Source organism: Tauraco erythrolophus, chromosome 4 (assembly GCF_009769465.1).
Source record: "Tauraco erythrolophus isolate bTauEry1 chromosome 4, bTauEry1.pri, whole genome shotgun sequence".
NCBI lineage: Eukaryota > Metazoa > Chordata > Aves > Musophagiformes > Musophagidae > Tauraco > Tauraco erythrolophus.
In genome coordinates, this window is record NC_141468.1 from 66,165,128 (window position 1) to 66,184,051 (window position 18,924).

The following is an 18,924-nucleotide window of genomic DNA, read 5'->3' on the forward strand; positions in this document are numbered from 1 at the left end:
CTTCCTCTGGAACCACTGTTAAACTTGGTGACAGGGTATCTAGGACTTTTAGGCATTGCTACGTATTTAAGACTTCAAATGTTGCAATGGCAGTGCCTCTTATTTCTTACGTCTGTGCTACTGCAGTGTGCACTGCTCACACCTGTTTTGTTAGAATGGTCTCCCTCACCCTCCTGTTCTTCTCCTTCACTTCCCTTTTTTTTTCTGGTTCTCTGAGATGGTAAAACTCCTGTTACAAGAAACAATCTTCAGGTAATTTAAAACAAAAAAAAAAGGGAGGGGGGAAATAAATAAATGGTTACTCTAGGCAGCTTAAAACTCAAGCAACTCATCATGGCATTTCGAAAGCTATGTCAAAGGCCTGCTGCAAACATGACTGAATGTTCTTTTGAAGCATCCACAACATTCAAGTGTGCGGTGCCACTCTACGACAAAGTCAGGTGGGTAGCATCTCATCTGATGAGAAGCAAAAAAAGGGCTTTCTTCTGATTGCATATGTACACAGCAGGGAGGCGCAGCAGCCCGTGTGCGTAGTCTCTTCAATGATCTATCCACGGCACCATATCAGACACTCGGACGTCTTCACAATTCCATCTGCAATATTCTGGCACAATCAGAGCTCAATTAATCCAAAAGACTGCCTGCTCTCCTGAAAACTCAGTTTCCAGTTAAGGCGACGTAAATGAAGAGTATAAACCAACAGCTGGACAACCATAGACAAGTACCTCTCTCACTCTGCAATCTCTGAGGGCAGAAACAACCATCTACATCGTTGTCAGTGCTTCTGGAAAGTAGACAGAACAAAAAAGGTCATTTGTCCTCACCTTCTGGTGATTTTAACAGGGACAGATGGAAGGTTGAAGAGCAGTATCTTTCTTTTTCCCCTCATCTCTTCAAACCTGATGATCCAGGGGCTGGAGCACCTCTGCTATGAGGACAGGTTGTGGGAGCTGGGATTGTTCAGCCTTGAAAAGAGAAGACTTCGGGGGGACCTAATAGCTGCCTTCCAATACCTGAAGGGAACCTACAGGAAGGCTGAGGAGGGACTTTTGACAAGAGTGTCCACTGATAGGACAAGGGGAAATGGGTTTAAGTTGAAGGAGAACCAATTTAGATTAGACCTTAGGAAGAAATTCTTCAGTACAGGGGTGGTTAAGACTTTGGAATAAATTGCCCAGAGAAGTTGTGGATGCCCCCTCTCTGGAGGTGTTCAAGGCCAGGTTGGACGGAGCCTCGAGTAGCCTGGTCTAGTTGAGAGGCGTCCCTGCCCATGACAGGGAGGTTGGATTAGATGATCTCTAAGGTTCCGTCCAGCCTATGCCATTCTATGATTCAGAAAGGATGCTGGTTGCTCTCTGACAACAACATATTTAGAAATTTGGAAAAACAAGTGCTTGTGGACAGAAAGGATGCTTTTTTCCCCTCTCTAAACATACACAAAGATCGACTGATAGCTGCAAGCAAACATTTTTCTCCTCAAGACTTTCCCATCAACTCCATTATACAAAAGTACATCAAACTTGAGACATCTAATCAACAAAATAGTACAGGAATACCTTTGTTTCTTGCTGGTGGTGAGAAAAATGGCACAAACCAAAGTATTCTGTCCTTTACTTCTTCCATTAAAAACTCTCAAACAAATCCTTTTTCTTTTTCTTTTTTTTTTAAAGTTATTTTTAATACACTCTCCCTTAATTTTAAAATTACCAATAACTTCTTTGGGGGCAACCTCACTTTCACTGTACCAGTCAGTATTGCAGGACAATAATATTACACCATCTGTTTTCATGGCTTGTTAAATACAGTACAAAGAAATCAAATTATGGCCAGCCACATGCCTTTGGTAAAATTAAAAGTCTGATGAGATCACATTTTCTTCAAACTCAGAAAGCCACATGTTGAACCCACGTAACGTTTTAAAATTCGATTCTATACAAACTTCTTTTCTTCCTCAAAGTAAAGTTAAACAGCTGTCACCCCACACAAATGGCAATTTCCGTGCTGCTCCAGAAGTATGATGAAAGTCTGGAACTTCAGAGAAGCTCTGAAGCCTTGGTCTCCATTAGATTTGTGTTTCAGACAAGGGGTAGAAAGTCTAGCAAATATCCACAAACGTACAAGTCAAAGCAGTCATGATTTTTCTCCTTTTCACAATTAACAGTGATAAATATTCTCAGTTTTTAAAAAACGTTCCATAGTAACACACGCGGTTCATTTAATCAACTGACGGTCTTCCCCCTTGAGGCGTTTTTTCCGGGGCTGTACAAAGTCATCATCCGAGTCATCAGTAAGTTCTGGATTATCTTTTTCATTCTGGCAGCTGGGTTGTACAGGGAACTTTGTCTCAGGATAAAGGTTCCTTAGAAGTTCTTCAAAGTACGCTTCAAGTTTCATGCCAGCATCAGCCACTTCTGAATCAGGCTGTTGGGTGAATTAACAACATCAATGCATCACGAAATAGCTTTATATTAAGATCACATTAGGTCTTTCAGGTGCTCTTACAAACTACAAAAAAATCTATCGGCAGTAAGAATGGCACCTGTGGAACATATAGTCCCACAGAGCATAAACCTGCCAAACAGATGGTGAGGGAAGATCTTTCAGCCAACAGCCCCAATGACTTTTTTCTCTGATGAATTACCACAGAAGCCAATTGCAAAAGTCATACTGCCTGGCTTCCGAAATCTATACAAAGAGATTCTAAAAACTCTGAAACCCTGACTGAAAAGAAAAAAAAAAAAGTTGGCTTATGCTGTGAAATATATACATATGTCTTCAGGGTGTAAAAATGTTTTGGAATGACTGCTTGAAATGCTATAATTTTTCTAGCTTACAGACCTTTTTTAATTATGGTGAAAATATTACTAGGATAGATGATGACTGTAACCTGGAAGACTAGGCAGTCCCAAAGTCACTCATGGCCATCATGGCTGATCAGTTTCCTGAAGCAGAGGTCACCATGGCAGTAAGCATTCCCAGCTATCAAGAGTGACTGGATGAGAACGTCACCGAGGCCACTTAGAGAAGCCTTTATTCCCACTGTAATTCTCTCTTATTTTGTGGTCCACTCAGCACCTGCATCCCTTTTCACCACATATTCCCTTATGTACCATAAGGAATTACATCAATCACTCAACATGCAATTAGAAATCATAAAGGTGAGTACAGACCTCCCAGAACGAAAATCCCACTGAAATGAAGATTTGAGGCAAGGAGGATTAAACCAATTTTTAAATCAAATGCCTATCATTAACCTCAATGATAAACAATTGTCCTATTCTTTACCTGCTGACTTGCTGTTCGGCTAGCATGTTCATTACAATCTTCCTTCCTTCTATGGAAAGATCTCCACTGCATAGTCATCTAACATCACAGTAGTTTCAATTGTGATCTCTGTTTTTGCTGCAGTTTCATCATCAAAATAAATTTAATACAATAAATTCTTGTGCTGCAAGTTCTAGCCCCACTACAGTTTTCCTGAAAGCAACTAAGTCTACAAAACCAGATAAAGTATCTACTTTTCTAACCTCATTAAATTCAGCACAGTTCTGGAAAATCAGTCTGAAATCAGCCACAAAATCTTCCGGCTTTGTGTAGAAGGAATTGGCCACTTCAAGTCTTTTCTTGATGGTTGACAAGTCCATAGGCTTTTTGATTATTTTGTAGTAATCAGGAACCTAAATGGAGAACAAAATTTTTTATCAAATGCAGTCATGTTCACTACTTACTGTTTTATAAACCTTTAGTTCTGCGGAAGAAGGCAAGATTGGTCTCATCTTCAAAGTACAATTCTAAGATATAAGAATTGTACTTTTAAACATGTAACTGACTTATGCTAGTTTTGCTGGCTAAAATATACTCCTCCCAACACCTGTTTGTGCTGGTTTTGGCTGGGATAGTTAATTTTCTTCATAGTAGCTAGCCGAGGGCTGTGTTTTGGATTTGTGCTGGAAAGTGTGTTCATAGTGCGGGGATGTCTGCATTACTGCTGAGCAGTGCTTACACAGAGTGAAGGCCATTGCTGCTTCTCACCCCACCCCACCAGCGAGGAGGCTGGGGGTGCGCAAGACGTTGGGAGGGGACACAGCTGGAACAGCTGACCCCAGCTGACCAAAGGGGGATACTCCATATCATATGATGTCATGCTCAGCATATAAAGCTGGGGGAAGAAGAAAGGGGAATCACGTTTGGAGTGATGGCGTTTTGTCTTCCCAAGTGACTCTTATGCGTGATGGAGCCCTGCTTTCCCGGAGATGGCTGAACACCTGTCTGATGATGGTAAGTAGTGACTGAATTTCTTGTTCTGCTTTGCTTGCATGTGAGGCTTTTGCTTTCCCTATTGAACTGTCTTTATCTCAGCCTACGAGTTTTCTCACTTTTGCTCTTCTGATTCTCTCCTCCATCCCACCAGAGAGGAGTGAGCAAGCAGTTGTGTGGGACTTAGTTGTCAGCTGGGGTTAAACCATGACACTATTTTAAAATAAAAGAAAAACAAATTAAAACCCCACCTACATTGGCTACATACGATAGAGCAAACGATTTGGATGTTATTTTTGGATGTAGTCAAATGAGCCATCTATTAAGTTTCACTCTCAAGACCACCATATGGTAACTTTGGCAATCCACTCAAATGGAGGCGGTACATGGGTTGCTTAAAATGAATTTTGGTCATGAAATATGTCCTTGGAAACGGTGGCAAATTTCAAAGATATCAAGGATTTTGGCAATCAAACTGTGGTTGTAGGATTAAGACTTATTTTTTTGTTAGAAAGAATTAGAAATTAGAAAATACGATATGAAATCAAATGATATTATTTTTATACTTTTTTCCTAACTAGATTCACATTTTAAGATAAATGCTATAATACCTGAATATAGTAATACACAACCATCATATGATTAATCAATTAATGCCTTGTGCTATTTCTTATTATTAAACTCTATAGAATGTTATTCAGAAGAAGAATTCTTATTCAAATGGAATTAAAAGGGTGCACAGGAGCATATTACTTATTGATGAATTCTTTTGCCATTGACTTGTCTTGAAGAACATAAAAGAGGTACTTTTCATCTGATCACGCTGGTAACTCTTCTGTGTATCCTTGGACTTCCAGTGCACCCAGGTATTGTTTATAATTTTAAACTATAACATTTCAAGCTAATAGTAAGAAATTCAATATGAGTAAGTACTCATATTAGTACTATGGAGTACCCTAATACTTAAAATCAGGTAATTTTTTTTTAAAAAACCAAACATATCCCAATTCACCTTTTTAGTGATACCACTCAGCATTGTGAAATCAGCAGACAGTGTCAGAAATTACTTTTTGTGTTTATTTTTGAAGCATTAAGTAAAATAAGTTCTTGGGGAATTTTACTAGCAATCTCCTTCCAACCCAATGCTTCAACTTTTAACTCCCCTTCAGACAATTTTAATAAAATTAAACACATTTAATACACTCAATGTCTGGGAAACTTGACTTCTGACAATAGACTGTGATGGGACATAAAAATGCCATTAGAAACATGCCAATTACGCTACTAACAAACCAGAAAGAAGTGGGGTACGTACTGTGGGAGGAACTGGATCTTGAAAAGCAAGACTCATTTCATGACAGTAGAGGTATAGCAGCAGTCTTTCACACTTCTGTGTCAAGAAAAACAGATACCCAAGTAATTAGAGAATCCTACATGATTTGTTCTAAAATAAGAAACTACAGAAAATATGAAACAGATGCTCAATACTCCCCCAGCCCCTAAGCAGAAAAGTGAGCATAGAAACTGTATTTGGAAGCACGATTAACTGTCAGAACTAGTGGCCTACCATATTCCTTCTCTGCAACAGATACATCTCTATCAACTCTCAAATGCCTGCTATGAAACCTCATACAGTTACCAACAGTGCTATTCAGCGTTTGCTGAGCCCCGCAGACGTTCCAGGGAATGAAAAAGCATGCGCGGCTCTTAGTGCCTCACAAATACTCAGAGATAGCAGAAATACTTTTCCTGATCCGGGTGTAACTGCAAAGCCTACAGCGCTTTTTGTTAGCAGTGGGAAGGAGTATCTTTTCTTTGGGTATCCAAATATATTAAACTCCATCTTGAGCCTTGAAAGAGATTCTAAAAATAGTTGATGCGTGATTTTATGCTTGCTGGTGCTTTATCAGAATATTTACAAGACATATAACTTACATTTTTATAACTTATATTCAAATTAAAATACAGAGCTAACTTTTTTGCTTTTAGATAGCAGCACGTTTAAATAATAGTTCTACAGGTAGACTAAGACCCCAAATAAAATACTCATTTCAGTATATTACACAAGTTGCCAACTGAAACCACGTAAAACACTGCTGAAAGTTTCCAATACAGCTCAAAATTGCTTAAAAAAGTTGTAAATAATAAACAAAGAAATAAGAAAAACTTAAAAACACCAAGAAAAAACCCAAACCCCAAGAATCCAAAAGATTCTGTCAAGCAGTTCAACTGTCTGCTCAAAGGCACAATTTTTTTTCTTTTAACTCTGAGGTTTAAGGGAAAACCGAAAGTTGGAGACCCACTGCTTGCTTTCTAGCTTTTCCATCAGACTATTCAAAGCTGCAAAAGGATAGTAGTTATTCCCAAGAGACTTGTGTTAGTCTCTGCAGGATCAGTATCGCATCTCTGTATAATTGTGAAAGTACCACCTTAATTTTTTAAAAGGATGTTGACAAAGTGCTTTAAAGAGTAAAACCATGAGTTGATAACGTCAATCTATGCCAATTTGGAAAGCACAAAGAAAGAAATTCTCAATGCAAGGTCATTGAATACAAGAGCTCTGTTTGAAACAGCACCTAGTAATTCCTAGAACACAGCCCCAGTTCAGAGCACCAGATCACAACCGCTTCACAGAATCACAGAATGTTAGGGATTGGAAGGGATCTCAAAGGATCATCTAGTCCAATCCCCCTGCCGGAGCAGGACCACCTAGATCAGATCACACAAGAACATGTCCAGGCGGGTTTGGAACATCTCCAGAGAAGGAGACTCCACAACCTCTCTGGGCAGCCTGTTCCAGTGTTCTGTTACCCTTACTGGGAAGAAGTTCTTCCTCATGTTTAAGCGGAACCTCCTATGTTCCAGCTTATATCCATTTCCCCTTGTTCTATCATTGGATGCCAGTGAAAAGAGCCTGACTCCATCCTCATGACAGTCACCCTTTACATATTATAAACATTAATGAAGTCCCCCCTCAGTCTTCTCTTCTCCAAGCTAAAGAGACCCAGCCCCCTCAGCCTTTCCTCATAAGGGAGATGCTCCACTCCCTTAATCATCTTTGTGGCCCTGCGCTGGACTCTCTCAAGCAGTTCCTTGTCCTTCTTGAACTGAGGGGCCCAGAACTGGACACAATATTCCAGATGCTTCTCAGACATTCAGCATGTGTTTGTTGTTCAGCATGTTTACATGAAGGCTGTTCTGATCTCAGAGCCTATTTAAAAGTTAATTTTCTTTTTTTACCATCCCTTTTTAAAAGATGCATACATTCCAGAATACAAGAAACAACGAGACAGTACTCATTTTATCCTTACCCTACGGTCTATTGGCGCCAAACCCACAGTGTCTTCCAATTTTCTTTTTTCAGAGCTGTGAGCAGGTTTATCACAGTCATATTCAACTTCTGGCTTGGACAAATCCCGACAGAATGTACAAATCCACTCTCCACTAAAGAAGACAAAGAGACATGTTGACCTCAGTGATGCAGCACACACGTGACAAAAGGCTTTCCACATATTTTTGGGTAAGTTCCTCATTTGTGGGGTGTTTTTTTCTACATCATGTGTTGTTTTGGTGGTGCTGTTTTTTTAAATACTACAAAAGGCAGAAGCTGCTGGTAAAAATGTCTTTATTAGAACTTTGTTTCCTTTTTAATGGCATTGGTATCATTAATGGTGTCATAACAGAAAAATGGTTTGTCATAATAGACAAATGCTTTCTACCTTTATTAGAACAGAAATTTTTCACTTGAGCTTATAGGATTCAAGCAAAGCATTATTAGGAGTTCTGTTTTCTATCTGCACAGAGACTGAAGGAATCATTTAAGGCGAACAGAAGGAAAAGCGTTAGTGTTATTTCAGCGTGAACTATATATTCTCTCTATAAGCTTGATCAAACACATACTACTCTATATAGATTACCCTAGACAGGAGTTTTTGGAAAACTGTAAATTCTTCACTCCCCAAAACTTTCAGATGTTCCTGATTTTATCAGTCAGTCTAGGAAAACCCTATAGATTTAAATGACAGCATAAGATTACAACAAAATTAGTTCTGAAGCTATGTTCACTGATTCTCCAATACAATTTGCACACCTCAGAGTTTTGGAAAACCTGTGAAGACTCCATGTTTTTGATAGTTCTCTGCCAACGAAGAAACGTGCATGCTTGCAGATAACCACAAGAGGGCTGAATTGTACTTCTGACATAGATGACCGAATTCAGCAACAACCAGTTTCAAGATCTAACTGCGTGTATTTACTCAGAGGTATGTTATAAGATCTTTGTAAATGGGAAATAGTTTCCGCAGCACGTTTTAATTAACTTCAATAGTAAGGCAGAAGACTTTCCAAGTTAAAAAAAAAAATCTTTCTGGTTTTTATTCAGAGTAATCCAAAGATTTCCACCATCTGCTAGTTTTAGCATACAATAGTGAATAACATTGTCCTGGTTTTGACTGGGATAGAGTTAGTTTTTCTTTTTAGCAGCTAGAAGAGCTCTGTGTTTTGGATTTAGTCTGGGATTTATTATGAGAAGAATGTTGATAACACACTGATGTTTACAATTGGCACTGAGACATCAGAGACCTTTCAGCTTCCCATGTTTTTGCCAGTGTGCAGGAGCACAACAGGCTGGTGGGGAGCACGGCCAGGACAAGGGGCCCACCACTCCCTTTATGATTTGAATTTAGGATTGAGAGCCAAATAGGCCAATGAAGTATTCCATATCATGCAACGTCATGCCCACTGTCAATGAAGGTTGATTGGGAATAAGCTCTTGCTCTTCCTGGGGTTCTCTCTCTCAGATTCTCAGAGTTCCCTCTCTCTCTCTTATTCTCTTTTTGGGCCTCTCACTCATCTGAGATTGCAGTGCCAAGACTTAGCTGTTTCGGGGTTGTTTACCAGGATGGGACAGGTGTTGGTCACTGGCTAGTGAGCAATTACACTGTGAATCACTTGTTTGTATATATTATTGTCATACTTTTATATATATATATTCATACAGTATTATTATTTTATCCTTATTACTTTTAATTTATTATTATTGTTGTTGATGTTGTTGTTATTATTGTTAAATTGTTCTTATCTCAACCCATGAGCGTCCTTCCTTTTCCCCTTTAATTCTCTTCCCCATTCCCCAGGGGTGAAGGAGGGTAGGAGAGCAGTTGTGTGACATTTAGTTGCTGGCTGGGCTAAACCACAACAAATGGGCATTTTACTTCAAAGAGACCTTTACATTCTACTCTCTTAACTGAGTTATTTACATGACGGTGTAACCTCTGTGCCTGGACTAGCATCACAGAAATGATGTGGTAGGTATACAAAAATTGATACAGCTTATGACCTAAAGATCTTATGATCTTTATGAAGAAAACAAGAAACACACGAAAGATGGAAGAATAATGCATTTAAATGTCCAAGAATCGATAACACTGTGGTGGGTTGGAGTGAAGGAAAAAGATGGAGTGACCTTGTGAATCTGTAGGAGAACAGCAATAGGACAAGGAGTAATGGTTTTAAACTAAAGGAGGGTAGATTCTGACTAGATATAAGGAAGAAATTTTTTGCAAAGAGGGTGGTGAAACACTGAAAGAGGTTGCCCAGAGATGTAGATGCTCCATCTCTGGAAACATTCCAAGTCAGGTTGGATGGGTCTCTGAGCAACCAGATCTAGTTGAAGATGTCCCTGCTCATTGCAGGAAGGTTGGACACGATGACCTTTAAAGGTCTCTTCCAATCCAAACCATTCTGTGATTCTATGATTCTATGAAATTGTTCTATCCACCTGAAGTAAGAACCAAAACCAATCATGAAATAAGTAGACTGACACTGCTGAAATAATAATATTAAAGGAAATATTTTGTATGTTTGAAAGAACTAATGCTGAGAGACCAAAGGCTGTTAAGTAGACTGTTACAGCTGAGGGTGGGGGGGGTGTGTGGAAAGTCCTACAAAGATGTAGATGTCAACAAAAATTTGATACGTTTAAAGCCAGGAGGAAACTTAAGCTAACTGTGGTTCTGAAGTCCAGGAACACAGTGCACTTGTATTAATATGCACCTTTACAGGTCTGAATACTTGTCAGAAAAGTCATTTTTGGCTCCCTTGCCCCCACACATCATAATTTCATTTTCCACAGAATGATCCAGTTAAAAAAAAGAGACATTTTAAAGACTTACTCTTGAAGCCTTGATTTTAATAGAAATGAACCATTGTAAATACATAGCTATTTACCTGCTTAAAGATTATTTTTTTCTTTTCAGAAAGGCACAAATGTATATTGGTTTAAGTGCTTACTGTGACATTACTGGGTTTTTCTTATGGCACAAGGCTGTAACGCAGCATCGTTTATTTAAAAAAGCCAAACAAACTGTAATTTGAAGTTTCAAAAGGTAAGAGAAACATTTTTATGTGCCATTTCTAGTGACATTTAAAAGAGCAGATATGCTTGCAGAAGTATGCTTGTTCAGAGTAGCACAGAGATGATCAATGTACTAACCTACCTAAGTTGCTATTCAAATGTTTTACACCAGCAAACTGTGCTGATGTTTAGTAAGAAAACCTAATATTTATAAAAGCATTAAACAATGAGCATGTTATGACAGATGTTTTTATCCTTTAATACTAATAAGCTTATTGCATGGCATTTCCAACTTGGAACATTGCAAAATGCCATTTATTTTAATCAAAGACTAATTCCAGAAGCAAACACCAGTAATGCTTATAATAACAACTTATTTCAAACTGCATTTTGAAACTCAAGAAACTGAGTAGTTGTTTTGTAATGGCCAATCAAGAAAGCCTACTGCTTGTTTCAACATTGAACGGGATGTTACTAGAAGATGTCAGTCGCTACCTTCCATGCTTGGAGTGTAGACATGTTCAGCACTATAGTAAATAATGTATTTAATACTATATTGGCTTAGCTTTTTCTCTATTATTATTATTATTATTACTATTATTATTACTATTGAAGTGTAAATCTTTTCTGTCACCCTTAAAACGTTTTATGACAAATTGGCAATTCTGTGGCCCAGTTTTAATAATAGATGCCCTAGATGTAAGCAATCTGGCTTAATTGTCAAATAAGTGAAGAGTTTTATTACAGATTTTGCAGCCACAATAAAGTTAAACTGAAGTTTCAATGTAAATTCTAATTTTCACCAATTAATGAAACTTCTGGATTCAAGACTCCAAAGAAGACATTGCTTTCTTCAACGCTGAAACTTCTTGTACTGGGTTTCACAACACGAAACTTATGTCTTTTAATGCAAGTTTAGATGGAATTGAAGGGGTCATAATTACCTTGGAAAGCTCATCAATGTAGGGACATGACAAGAAAGATGGAATACTTTGGGACACTTCTCACAGCAAAGGAGCTCCCCTCCATTTTGACATACAGCACACCAATCTTCATTTGGATCATCCTCTTTTCTGCCCTCTCCAATGTGGGATGGGCCTATCCATCCTGTCTTCCCACTGGACACGTTCTCCTGCAGTATCCCTGGCTGATCATCTGTGCTGTCTGGTGCATCTGTTCTTGGGACAGCTTCATCAGAAGTGGAATTATGATTGCTATCTAACAGCAACGACGTAAGTATGCTTCTTGAAAAGGTGGCCTGTAAGAAGAAAGGAAGCCAGATTGTAATGTTTATGTGAATTTACATGACCCAAACAATAACTAAACTGACCAGAATAACAAATTTATATGCAAGCAGCCATACAACTTGCAACATGCATGCAAAAATCACTATCGTACTGTAGCATCAGGCAACTAAACACAAGAAATTAGCTATGAAAGGCTATTTACTGCTCCACTAATAAAAAACTAATCTTTGATGCCCCAAAAGTCTAGCAACCTTATTTATGTATATTACTGCACTATGATTAGAAACAATTCCTAGCACCACATGAAAATTTGATGTTTGCACGCTATTTTCTGCCTTCGCAGGTTTTTAATGGACAAAAAAACCTCAATCGCACCAGTTAATTAATTGAATTGGCAGTAGAGCTAGTTTGATTTTGAATTTCACCTCTTCCTTTTATTTAGCTTTTTAGTTTTCCCCTGAAAAAGTCCCCAACAGAATATTAGCAAATTATTTTATTCTCCATAAATACAAAATACCCTCCATCAAAGAGAAAGGAGATCTCTGTAACTGTTAATATTACATTCCGAGGCCGTGATTCTTCATCTGTTTCTTGCTTCACTACAACAACTGGGAAATCAAAGTTCTCATTTGATGCGCTTGACTCCTGTTTAATTCTGATCGGCTCCAACATAACAACTGGGACTTTGTGCGTAGAATCAGCTCCTGGTGGCCTGCTGGAGGAGCCAGAACTGTAAATGACAGAAAGAGGCAGGAAAAAAAGGAAATTAAGAGTCAGGACTGACCGGACACTTTTTGTACACTGATGCTTTCTGAGACCTCAGGATGCTAATCCATTTTGCTTCTTTGAATCCTGAGCACTACAGTATTACTTTTCTGGAATACAACATCCCAGTTTATTTTGTTTCATGTATACTGAAAAGGCATTACAAAAAGCAAAAATTTTAATGGTGCAGTTCCAGAACTACGTAATTACTCATGGGTTTACTTCCCATTAGTGCAAGATTTCCAAATAATTTCTGTTTCTTTTAGGTCATATACAAAAGAGTACTTCCACTGAACATCATTCCACTTTGGAGGCGATGCAGCTGTATTTTGGGGAAAGTCAGTGTGTCTCCAGAGCTGAACTAATCATTGTAAACCACACAAGTGAATAAGCCAGACAAAACACATATTTACATTATCTTAGAAGAGTTTCTTACAGCCTTGCAGCTCTACCAAAACTGTGCCCCTACTTTTAGAACTAGATCTGTCTTTTTTCATCTGTTTAGTCATAATAGAATGAGAATGGACAATCAAACTCAAAAATACCAGCTTATTATTATTCTTAATAATAACAAAGAATTTTAAACGCAATAAAAAGAATTCAAGCAGCAGCAGATAGAATCACATTTTTTTAAACGCAAATAAAAGACTCTTCAGACAAACATTTAAACAGTTCCTAAGAGTCCTTCACAGAATTTACCACGTAAATGGAACAGAGTAAAAGGTATATTTAAAAGCATCTGTATTTCCAATTGAAGTAGGATGAAATGTCATCTGATTTTTCTCTGCATGAAAAATTAATCTCATGTCAGATGTATGCTCTAATTTATTGGAACACATTAATGGATCTGCACTCTTCAAACAACATTGTGTAAATCTATTTGTTCATTAATATTCCATCACTAAGGGATAAAAACATTTGTGTAGACTCTCAGTAGATATCTACTGCTCACTTAACTAACTGTATTATGGCAGAAAACTCTTAATAACCCTCTTTGTAACACCAGTTTCTTAAATCTGAAGTAATTTATAGTTTCACGAGAACTTTCAATATGCAACTTTTTCCTTTAGCTGATTTTTCTGAATTTAAAAACTAATTTAGAATTGGTATTCTTTTAATAATGCCAACCTAGCCATCACTTACAGAGTTAATACATTTTTAGATGTGCTACTAACACATTACAAATGAAATTACTACTTTTAGAATGCAAAAAGTGCTGTAATAACCATCAGGCCTGTCCTGTTAACAGAGAAGCTGAGGTAATTTGACTTCTATATGCATTAATGAGAGAAGACACTGAGGCACGTTCCATGGAGGTGGAAGTTACGTTTTCTTCTCTCCCACTCTTTCCTTACCTCTCTCTGCTCCCAACACTGGAGGCACTGGGTGAACGAATTGGAGGGTGTATGTTCGTCACACTGACTCCTCCTAGGACGGAAAAATCAGATTAGAACAAAACACAGGTCTGTGCCAAGTCTGAGATGCGACTCAGAGAAGTACAGAGGTTTTGGGGAAAATTTCTCCTGCAGTGTCATTTAACCCATATACCATTTGATACAATTTCCTGAGAGGATGAGAAGCATGGGATAACAAAAGAAGGACTAAAGAGAGGCTCATTGCATGTAAGCAGGCTGTTGGGTCAGTACCTTTGCCTGGTTGACCCCTCTTACTTGATGACTGCAGTTTGTTTTGTCTTACCTTATGAAATTCTAGCTGATCTCTCATGAGATCTGCTAGCAAACTAAGCCAGACAAGCTGGCAAGTAGGAAGAGGTCTGGGGGCAAGAGAGAGACCAAAGGCCTGGGGACTAGATAGCTGAAAGACTTGTGAAGGACATTTTTGCTGAGCATTGGTCCTGAGAATCCACAGTGGGCTGCCTGTGCTGTCTGTGAGTGCCTTATCCACCTGTCTCAGCTGATCTGCCCAAGCGGGTGAACGCCACTCGAATGCACGAATGTTGCACAAGTGCTTATTGGGAATTCATGCTCACATAGCCTCAGCACAGGTCAGATTGGGAAACAGGAGTAAGGAGTAGCTGCCACCAGGCACAGTGACATGAACTCCCTGGGTCCTTCAAGTCCACCGCATTCACCTACCCATAACAGTAACTTCTCTGGTCAGCCTGTGTCAGCACTGCACTACCCTTCCAGTGAAAAAGATTTTCTAATATCCAAACTGAACTTCCCAAGTCACTATTTGTAGCCACCATCTCCTGTTACATCCTACCTTAGTTTTTCAAATACATGTCTCTAACCACAGTTTCTAGGTTTTATTCTGGTGAAGCTCTAAGGGTGCTGGTTTTCTACGGATTTCTATGCAATTTGCGAAAATCTACTGTTTTTCAAGATCTTTTGTTCACAAAAAAAAATTCAAGATCTTTTGTTCACAAAAAAAAATTTAAGATTTTTTTGTTCACACCACTAAAATATTGTCGCAACTTTACCTCCTACTAGGGTTTCTACAACTTTGCCTTCATTTTTATATTTCTCATCTTTGATATAAAATAGAAATAACTAATTCTGATATCAGTGTTAACATTGCCACATTAGGTTTTTTCATTACATCACTTAAACAGAAAATTGCACCACATTCCAACTACCTGAGAGGCCTGGTGATGGTACCGATGAATTTGGTGACTGCACAGTTCTGTTCGACGGGGGTTTTGGCTGATTCTGCTCTGCAGTACCATCCTTCCTTACAACGTTATCCAGTGTGATGTTTCCTGAACAATCAATCTAAAGTTGGGGACGAGAGGGGAAGCAGTTAGCTTTAGGAGGGGGGAGAAAAACAACACACCAAAACCCTCAAAAAAACAACCCATGCTTTTGCCATACAGTTATTTTCAAGGTAAAAACCAAAATGCATTTCACCTAACTTTAGCCATTCGAAAGTGAGGTGGTTACTTTAAAACAGGTCATCTTGCCTTCTCTAAAAAGAAAAGAAATGGCCAAATCCAGACAGTGCTTCAGTTTAAGATCAGATGATTCTATAAGTGCCAATTTTTCTCCATCAGTTACAGAGAAGGCTTACATCAGACAGGTAGCTTTCACACACTGAAGTATGAAATGAATTTTTATCTCCATATCTTCTTTTGACAGGCTCACGTTATATCCTCTGAAAAAGACACTAAGTAATACACAAACTACCTACTAATTCGCAGTGTTTAACAGGACAGGAAGAACCTCAAGGGACACTCAATTCCATCTGTTCCACATACCTTCTGGGCAGCGGCCATGTATATCGACACAAAATGCAAATAGCAAACCAACATTTCTTCTTTCCACCCACAGCCCAGGCCAGACAACTGAACCCTGGTTTAGGGGCTCCCCATTTACCATTCTAACTTTCTGCAAAAATTACACATTCTGGTTTGACGGAGAAATGACATTTTGAAATGTTAGTTTTTTTGCAATACTTAAGATCATATTTGATAAGAAAATACGTCACCTTGGCATCAATTTCCTCAATTATCCAGGCACCTTACAAATCCACTGTCACCAACTGCATTGAGCATTGAAATTTCTATTTATAAGCTAGACTTATCTGAAGTGGATGCAGAAGCCTCTGCTAGGTCAGAATATTTACAGTGATTTAGGCCATGTACCTTAATAGCATAACCTTAACAATATACAAGAGTTCATAGTAATACTGTTCACAAAAATCAGTATGCTAAAATCTCTTACAGACCCAGTAGGTTTATGACCATGTTGTGCAGTTCACCTTTTAAGCCTGACAGATGCTGTCATTCTGTACTCTATGTACTCTATTTAAAAAACAGAACACTTTTATCTGAGAGTTTATTGGTGAACACAAAAGACAAGTGGGAGAAACAGGAAGTAACAGTAAGTTAAGACGAAAAAAACATGGCATTTCAGACATCTAAAAACTTTAGGCCACAAAAATAGGCTTGACAGTTACTTCAAAGAATAAAGTTAACTGACTAAAACTCAACACCACTACCATGGACCGCTGACAAACACATACCGATCAGAAGAAACTATGAAAAGAAGTTTAGAAGCGTAAGAAAATATGATCTTACAATGCTCCTTCTATTACCTGCTCACAGGCATGTTAGAGGATACGTGAGGAAAAGAAATATCAAAAGGAAAAGACACAAGGAATATATCCCACATACTAACAATTAATGTCTACCTAGGACAGCTCTTTCAATGAGTTAAAAAGAGATTTTTAAAATGTTAAAAATGTACCAGAAATACCATCAGCAAACCAGTGCTATCTATGAACACTGGTAAATGAAAGCTAACATAACTCATTTTTTATTAGTATCATTATGAGTTGGTGGGGGAAAAATATGCAGCCTCCAAATAAACAAGTCCAGTAACAATTGCAACCTGCAATGTTATTTTTCTTAGTTGTCCTAACAGTTGCCTCCCAGAACAGTTCTGGATATTTACAGCAACATGTAGGTAATCCTGCATTGCTGTTTTCTGGAACCGTCTCACTTTGACGAACAGAGAAAGAATTTCAGTCTTAAAAAATTTCTACTTCTCACAAACATTACGACTTATTTTAAAATAGAATCCATAAAATATTGCTCTTATGTTACACTTACATCAGGAAGAGATGGTAGATTGTAGGAGTTACCCACTGGAGAACTCAAATCTATCACAGGGGGACCATATGTCTTCCCATCACATCCTGCAGCACTAGTGACCGTGGGGCTGGATGGAGTAGATGATGTTCTGCTTGCAGTTGAAGTTGAAAGGGCAGTTGAAGTTTGTCCGCTACCGATCTGCCACTAAAACGAAAAGATGACGATCCACAATTCAGCGTTATTTTTTCCAACAGATCACATCTACTGCGTATTCTGGTTCTAACTCAGTAGTTTAAAGACCAGCTTAGTTTGGGAAGCTGAATTCAAACATACAATCCTGGTTTACTCTGAAGTTATTTAATTTCAAGAATCAATCTTACAAGACAAGGGAAGACGACGAGTAGTTGAAAACTATGAATAGACGAAATGAACGTGAATCCTTAAATTCAAAGCTGTATCTCTATGTTAAGTAGCTATTAATATTTCATGCTGCATTGACAGTGTTGTGAGAGAAACGTTAACAGTTTTAGTGAAATAAAAGCATTACAGATAATAGGCTGAATGCACAACTGCTCCAGTGCTTTATTAAGTAAATGGCTATATAGTGTCACTTGGACGCCATCAAGCATTTTATGTTGTGCTTTCCTTAACAGCTTGAAGTGATTAAGAATTTGAAATGCTGACTCGATCGCCACCTACACATATGTTTAACCACAATATGAAGTGCACAGTCAAATCAGATGTGCTGGTTTTGGCTAGGACAGAGTTAATTTTCTTCATAGTATCTAGTATGGAGATGTGTTTTGGATTTGTGCTGAAAACAGTGTTGATAATACAGGGATGTTTTTGTTATCGCTGAGCAGTGCTTACACAGCGTCAAGGCCTTTGCTGCTCCTCACCCCACCCCACCAGCGAGTAGGCTGGGGGTGCACAAGAAGACAGGAGGGAACACAGCTGGAACAGCTGACCCCAACTGACCAAAGGGATATTCCATACCATACGATGTCATGCTCAGCATATAAAGCTGAGGGAAGAAGAAGGAAGGAGGGGACTTTAGGAGTGATGGTGTTGGTCTTCCCAAGTAACCATTACATGTGCCCTGCTCTCCTGGAGATGGCTGAACACTTGCCTGCCCATGGGATGTAGTGACTGAATCCCTTGTTTTGCTTTGCTTGCGTGTGCGGCTTTTGCTTTGCCTGTTAAACTGTCATTGCCTCAACCCATGAGTTTTCTCACTTTTACTCTTCCAATTCTCTCCCCATCTCACCAGGGGAGAGTGAGCAAGCAGCTGTGCAGTGCTTAGTTGCCAGTTGGGTTAAAACCACAACATCAGACTAAATTTATTTCTCATTTAGACACATGCAATTTTAATGGAATTTCATGGCAACCATAGGCAAAACATGTTCTTTTAGATATTGTACAGCTTTCTTTAATTTAATTGGAATTACTTCTGACATAAGCATTACAAACATGAATGCTGTTACTCTACTTCTCAGGTCACAGATCAGATTCACTTGATTTCTCCCTGCTTATCTTTAGTGACATGACTCTCTCCTTCCTTCCACATACCTAACAACTCATGTATTAATATGCTTTTTAATAAAGATTTGCCTTCCTGAACATCCAGAAAACATGTGTTTGCTTCTGCCTCAGCTCAACTGCTGATTAGCTAGGTATTGATCAGTCTTACTCATCAGAGGTCCCACAATTGCGGACTTTCTTTTCTATCCTCAGCTGTAAAAGTT

At 38.6% G+C, this 18,924-nt stretch overlaps 1 protein-coding gene across 1 annotated transcript in view; it reads right to left on the minus strand.

Annotated features, from left to right (window-relative positions):
• Positions 1 to 1,328: 1,328 nt before the first annotated feature.
• TRIM24 (tripartite motif containing 24) overlaps positions 1,329 to 18,924 on the minus strand; it is a 72,340-nt gene continuing 54,744 nt past the window's right edge. The window contains exons 11-19 of the mRNA XM_086611174.1: positions 17,198 to 17,383; positions 15,224 to 15,359; positions 13,980 to 14,052; positions 12,421 to 12,589; positions 11,557 to 11,870; positions 7,569 to 7,701; positions 5,573 to 5,647; positions 3,528 to 3,677; positions 1,329 to 2,421 (exon numbers count right to left, since the gene is read on the minus strand). Coding sequence (XP_086467300.1) covers positions 2,212 to 2,421; positions 3,528 to 3,677; positions 5,573 to 5,647; positions 7,569 to 7,701; positions 11,557 to 11,870; positions 12,421 to 12,589; positions 13,980 to 14,052; positions 15,224 to 15,359; positions 17,198 to 17,383 — 1,446 coding nt within the window. The 3' untranslated portion in view covers positions 1,329 to 2,211. The remainder of the gene's footprint in view (positions 2,422 to 3,527; positions 3,678 to 5,572; positions 5,648 to 7,568; positions 7,702 to 11,556; positions 11,871 to 12,420; positions 12,590 to 13,979; positions 14,053 to 15,223; positions 15,360 to 17,197; positions 17,384 to 18,924) is intronic.